Source organism: Rhagoletis pomonella, unplaced genomic scaffold (genome assembly GCF_013731165.1).
Source record: "Rhagoletis pomonella isolate Grant_MI unplaced genomic scaffold, Rhpom_1.0 Rhpom_scaffold_03034, whole genome shotgun sequence".
NCBI classification, from domain to species: domain Eukaryota; kingdom Metazoa; phylum Arthropoda; class Insecta; order Diptera; family Tephritidae; genus Rhagoletis; species Rhagoletis pomonella.
Window position 1 is genome coordinate 1,400 of NW_023461587.1, and position 6,825 is coordinate 8,224.

At 36.7% G+C, this 6,825-nt stretch overlaps 1 protein-coding gene across 1 annotated transcript; it reads left to right on the top strand.

The window, feature by feature from the left end:
* The first annotated feature begins 1,707 nt into the window (after positions 1 to 1,707).
* LOC118753904 (splicing factor U2AF 50 kDa subunit-like) lies at positions 1,708 to 4,757 on the top strand. The gene is made up of 5 exons (XM_036488782.1): positions 1,708 to 1,855; positions 1,935 to 2,543; positions 2,606 to 2,691; positions 3,720 to 3,842; positions 3,906 to 4,757. The coding sequence occupies exons 1-5, from the start codon at positions 1,843 to 1,845 to the stop codon at positions 4,365 to 4,367; spliced, it is 1,293 nt and encodes a 430-aa protein (XP_036344675.1). The 5' UTR covers positions 1,708 to 1,842; the 3' UTR covers positions 4,368 to 4,757.
* Positions 4,758 to 6,825: the final 2,068 nt, after the last annotated feature.

The window sequence follows — 6,825 nt, forward strand, 5'->3', positions numbered from 1 at the left end:
GATACCACGTTTATACGCACGTATTATTTGCAAATAACAATTTGCAAAATGGTAACATTTGCCGTATAAACGCTGAGCTAATTTTTTATTTGGAAATAACTAAATCACGCAAATAAGTATTGATTAGTGGTACTATTTATTTTCTTTTTCGATGGTCATCTTATTGACCCGTAGTCATAGTCAAAATAAAGTCGACTTTAAAGTTAGTTGCAGCTTTTTTGACAGATATCCCATTGAAAATTATGCCAAAAAGCTGCAACTAACTTTAAAGTCGACTTTATTTTGACTATGACTACGGGCCATTGCCTCTTTATAATCAAGACGTTGCCATTTTTAACGTTATTTTCTTTTTCGATGGTCATTTATTGCCTTTTTATAATCAGGCAATATTAAAAAATAATTTTTCACCATCGAATAAACAGTGAGTTAAGTATTTGAAAATTATTTTTATTTGCAAATAGCTTACGTAAAACGTAGTATCTGTTAAGTAAAACATGATCATGATGCAATAATACAAGGTGGTATCAATTGTGACAGCTCGATTTGACACTGCCTTAGCTCAGTAGAACGAGAAGAAAAACGGGAAGAAATTAAGCCCCATTTAGGGGAAAAATATAAAATTTCACATTTTTCCTAAACCAAATTTGCTTTTTTATAGTATACTCGTAATGAAATGGGCATAAATGCAGTTGGGCGCCAAATCTCAAATTAAAAAAAAATATTGGAATCGATAGAGATGATTGAGGTGAGTATAATGGTATACTTCTTTTTTTGGGCAATCAACAACAACAAGAATTATCAAAGGTTAAAGTTCAAAATAAGCAATTTTTGAAATCCAAATTTCTCAAAAACGAATGAATGGATTTTTAATCAATTAATTCAATTTTTGTAAGAACTATACAACATATATATAAAGTACGTATACCAAATTAAAGGGAATCAAATTTCCTATTAAACGAGATCAAAATTTTCAAGATCCACCCATCCTTTTTAAGAAATATTGATTTCAAAAATTGCTTATTTTGAATTTTAATCTTTGATAATTTTTGTTGTTGTTGTTTGCCCAAAAAAAGAAGTATACCGTTATACTCAGCTCAATCATCTCTATCGATTGCAATATTTATTTTTTTTTTTGAGATTTGGAGCCCAACTGCATTTGTTCCATGAAATGAAATAAAATAAGATAAAATACCTTTTTAAGAAAAAAAATGTGTATACTGAGAAAAAAAAAATATTCAACTATATTATTAGGCAAAGAATTGTTAAAGAAGTAACACTGTCTCACCTAAGGCAGTCCATATGGCGGAATTAGAGCAAGAAGTTGCCAACTGATAACACCTGTATTAGTTGCGTTCCCTAACTCGCAAGAAGTTGCAAGAATTTACAGGAATTGACCAGAAAGCGTTCCGTACTCGGATCTCTGGCTTCTTTTGCCTTTTGACAGTTTTACAGGTTTTAACCAGAAAAGTTGGGGAACGCAACTATTATTGCATCATGAAACATGATTGCATTTGTTATCTGCAATATATCGGGAGAAAATTCCTCAAAAAATACTCAAGCGCGCCAGAAATTCCTCACGTTGTGAGGAATTATCAATGGCAACACTGAAACAAACCAAAAGTGTACGATAGATTTGTCTCCCTCACCTTGGCTTGACATTTGCGCGTAGCGTCTGTCAAAAATCTCATCGATAGCATTCAGCTTGTACTCGGAGAAATTTACATATTTTTTCTTAAATCTAGACTTTAATTGGTTATAATTCACCAACTTATTCACAAGTAAATTGTACAAGCTCAAAAGAATATTTTTATTAACACCAATCGATTGAGATTGTAGTTTAAAATGGGATCCGAAGGTAAGTCTTCTGGCAGATTTTTTTTTTGTATGCGAGCAACGTGTGCAATCAACCGAAAATGTATGTATCAATTTTGCAGACCGCGATAGGCGCCGCCATAGGTCACGTTCAAGAGACCGCGAACGGGGAGAACGCGATCGCGATTTCCGTCGTTCGCGTTCACGAGATCGCAAACGTGAAGGTCCAGCAGCTGTGCGCGACCGGCACACACGTTCTCGACGAAGGAAGCCATCGTTATACTGGGACGTGCCGCCACCAGGCTTCGAGCACATTACCCCGATGCAGTACAAAGCCATGCAAGCTGCTGGTCAGATACCGGCGAATGCCGTACCAGAAATTCCACAGGCTGCTGTACCGGTTGTTGGCTCTACTATAACGCGACAAGCGCGTCGTCTTTACGTTGGAAATATACCATTCGGTGTCACAGAAGAAGAAATGATGGAGTTTTTCAATCAGCAAATGCATTTAACTGGTCTAGCCCAAGCGGCTGGAAGTCCCGTGCTGGCGTGTCAAATCAATTTGGATAAAAATTTCGCTTTCTTAGAGTTCCGTTCGACAGATGAAACCACACAGGCCATGGCATTCGATGGCATCAACTTTAAAGGACAAAGCTTGAAAATAAGACGCCCGCATGATTACCAACCCATGCCAGGTGTGGCTGATTCTCAACCTGTATCGGCGCCAGTTGGTAAGTTGACGTAATGAAATAAAAAATTCTAATAATAATTTTGTGTTACTGCGCTTTTACAGCCAATGGTGTGATTTCAACTGTTGTGCCAGACTCGCCGCACAAAATATTCATTGGTGGTTTGCCAAATTACTTGAATGAAGAACAGGTAAGTTGGAAGATAGCTGAATTTCGTTGTAATTTCCAGAATAATGTAATTGTAAAGTTTTTTTGCCACAGTTTGTTAAGGCACAATGATGAGGGATTGCGGATACGGGATTACTTGAAGAATTCCTAAGAAAGAAATATTCCAAATTGTATTTAATTTTTCCCTTGTAGCATTATAGCGCATCCAGAATGTCAATGCAGTTACAGTCAAGCAGCGCTTACTAGATATTATTTGAACTCGTTTTTGCAGCTTAAATTTCAGCGCAGATTTTCCACTTCGGTTTTAAATTTTCAGCTCCAAATTTAAATTTTCAGCTCTTTTTTACAGCTTCATTTTCAGCTCCAGTCTCAGCGACGCAATTAAAGTACTCTTCACTTTCAGCTAGAGAATTACTTAAAAATTATAGGATTACTTTACCACATTTATATTACGTACCTAGATTTGTTGTCAAAACTTGTATTAATTGTGTTTTTGATTGTTTGGTTATTGTAGCTTAGGTTGCATCCTACACCACAGCAACAAGCACTCGTACTCGTTCGTATTCGCTTTTGTTTCAGTTGCATCGACCCATGCCCACTGCACCTACCTGTAAAACACACATCTGTCATTGCGTGTGCATTAAATTGCGAGTACAATATGCGGTGTGAGAAACTAAGTCAGTGCGTGTCGATGCAGTCAAATTGCAATGTATGCAAGTGTCGATGTAAAAGGCAAGTTTATTAAAATTGACAACAAATTCCATTTGCAAAACTCTACAGGAACTTTTCAGAATTACCTACTAAGCAAAATCAACCAAACAATGTCGACAATTTCGTTTAGCCATTCCCAATATTATTTTGTTCTAGGTGGTGGAAGGATATGCGTTCCCGTTAAAGGGTGACACACTATACTCGCTGTGGAATAGCAATAGATCTTTTATGACAACTTAAAATATCCAAAGTTCAAAGTTGAAAAAAGTTTTTTTTTTCCTTTGAAAGCCCTCTGTATTTTGCACTTTAGAATAACCATGCTTTTCAAAATTTCAACAGGTTAAAGAGTTGCTACTCTCATTTGGACAATTACGGGCTTTCAATTTGGTTAAGGATGCTGCCACTGGTTTGAGTAAAGGTTACGCATTCTCCGAATATGTTGACCACAGCATAACTGATCAGGTATAATCGTAAAATTTTTACAACAAAACTATTGTCTAATTCAGATTTGTTTTAAATCGGTAGGCTATTGCGGGTCTAAACGGCATGCAGCTGGGCGACAAGAAACTGATAGTTCAGCGCGCCAGTGTAGGTGCTAAGAATGCACAAAATAGTTCCACCACCGCTGCGCCGGTCATGATACAAGTGCCTGGCATGTCCATGGTCGGAACGTCTGGTCCACCCACCGAAGTTCTTTGCTTATTGAATATGGTTACGCCCGATGAGTTGCGCGACGAAGAAGAATATGAAGATATTTTGGAAGATATCAAAGAGGAATGTAATAAGTATGGTGTTGTGCGCAGTGTTGAGATACCCCGACCCATCGAAGGCGTGGATGTGCCTGGTTGCGGTAAAGTATTCGTTGAATTCAATTCAGTTATGGATTGTCAGAAGGCACAACAGGCGCTGACTGGACGTAAATTCAGTGATCGTGTTGTGGTTACTTCTTACTTTGATCCAGACAAATATCATCGACGTGAATTTTAAAAGGACAAACGTTAAATTATTTACGCAACTCATAAGCCGAAATTAATGTCATTAAAGTAAACAAATTCTTAAATATGTATCCCATATTAATGTGAGTGTGTATCCAAATCTTGTTTACCATAAATGAGTAGAGCATCACCTGCCATAAAAATATGTAAAGACTTCAATCTCTGGATTTGGATATACTGACGGTTTGGTTACTGATACGATCCATTTTTAATTACGTTCATATAAAGGTTAATTCTAAACATTTTAAAATAAATACAAATACTTAAATTGTGCATAGTCTTACGTCATGGCGTCGATATTTGCGACGACTCTGCGTATCATTTGTATTAATATTCAAAATGACGAAATTTAATATTTAATAAAGGCGCGACGTACACCCTACATCTGTTGTTTAATTACACATAAGAAGCCTTTCATGGATTTAGATGAAAGTTGAAGAGATCGAAGGTCTAGGTGACATGAATATACGTGCAGCATATTTTGCCGATATGCCGTAGGGTTGCTTATTTATACCGGACTTAAATTTTAAGAAAACGTCATACATTCCTTTAAAGTGCTGTATCTTGCAAACCTTTTAACGAAACTTAATGAAAAAAATGTTTTTTTTCCGCATTATTATGGGTTTGAATTATACATTTCTTACATTAATGTGCAACGTTGCAAGTTCACATGGGAAATCTGCTTGCGACAGGATTGGCGGAAATTTTAAGCGACTAGCAGCTGGAACAAGTCTTCAACCCCTGACGTTACAACAAATGGGGTAAGAATAATTTAGAGAAAAACATTGAAAATTTTGTACACCCAAGCTCGATAGGCATTTTATTTTGTTAAACTATACGGTAAAATCAACTTTTTCTGGGCATTGGACCAAACCAATTTTTTTTCAAACTTATATTACAGGTCCCTTAAACACTTAAAAATCAGTTCAACATTTTTTGAAATACATATAACTTTTTTAATTTTTCGAAGATCTGACCCCTGACCCCTTATAGCACCTGTAATATAACGGGCATATGCAGCAGTTTTACTTTTTTAGTCGTTTACATACAGTAATTAAAAATATTTTTTTACCAAAGGTCCAATTCCGAACTTCGAAGGCCCATATCTCGATTTTGGAGGCTAACTTCGAAAAAACGGAGACATTATTTTTATAATTATGACTCAATCTCTTAAAAAAGTTGGTTTGGTCCAATACCCAGCCAAGTGTTTATAAATGCACAGTGTGCTTTTTGAACACTACTTGCGAATTAATCGTGGCGCTTTCGACAAAAGCAACATTTTCATATGAAGAAAAATGGTTTTGAAGGCTAATGTAATTGCCTTTTACGGAAAAATATTGCCATTGAGCCAGTGGCGGACCCACGGGGGGTGTTTTAATACATAGACGCCATATTATACATAAATATTCGCCATATTAAAACACACCCCGTGCGTCCGCCACTGACTGACACGTAGTTTAACACCCAAAAAACCCCCCCGCTGGATCAGCCACTGACGACCGGATTCATAAAAAAAATTTTGTGTATTTTTTATTAAAATAATATTATAGATTTTGAGACGAGCAACACGATTCCCTGTTCAAAATTCGGAAAAAAAATTTGAACACTTTTATTTAAAAAATTCATTATTTATTGGATTTTTTTTATTTACATGCATCTGTACATCCTTCACACAATTTTTTATCCCCCGAACAACGAGTGCGTTTTAGTGCTATTCAAGACCTTTCATTTGAGCCAAGGCCCTTTGAGATCCAAATTATAACGATTATGAAATTAAACTTCGAAATTTCATTCGACATTTCACCCAAATTTTTTCTAATTTCGGAGTAAAAACGGTTGGAGCAGTTTCAAAGTTTGGTTTAAAATTGTTACAACTTGGCTCTCAGAGGGCCTGGAGACTTCAAACTTTGCTGAAATTAATGGTCTTGAATTGCACTAAAACTTGTTATTCGAGGGATATAAAATTGTGTGAAGGATGCACAGCTGAATGCAAATAAGAAAAATGCAATAAATAATACCTTTTTTAAATGGAGGTGTATTTCGAATTCGGCCCTGATTTAAGGCCTAGAGAGAGGATTTGGAAGATGGGGATATGGCTTCAGTCCAATTGGACACTCTAGAAAGCCGCAATTCGCAATTTCATCGGCCAGTTTATTGCCTTGAGCACCACTGTGTCCTGGCACCCACAAAAGTTTAACCTCATTCCACCTTGCAACGGAGTTCAGCCACAACTTACATTCAGTGACGATTTTGTAAGAGGTGCGCGCGATTTCCAAGGCCTTTAGGGCAGTTTGGTTACCATTGCAGGCCCTGGTTGAATTAAATAAATCACATGAAAGGCATTCGCCCTGTCTGATACCCCGTTCGGTAGCAAACGGCTCGGAGAAAATTTTATAAAATCTGACGGAGCTGGTGGTATTGCTCAACGTTATTTTACACAGGCGTATCAG

Bases quoted from the DNA above. Each gene is read 5' to 3' on its own strand.
- LOC118753904 (XM_036488782.1), top strand. The intron at 2,692-3,719 runs GTAAGTTGGAAG...AAATTTCAACAG, and splicing joins ATTACTTGAATGAAGAACAG to GTTAAAGAGTTGCTACTCTC. The intron at 3,843-3,905 runs GTATAATCGTAA...TTAAATCGGTAG, and splicing joins ACCACAGCATAACTGATCAG to GCTATTGCGGGTCTAAACGG.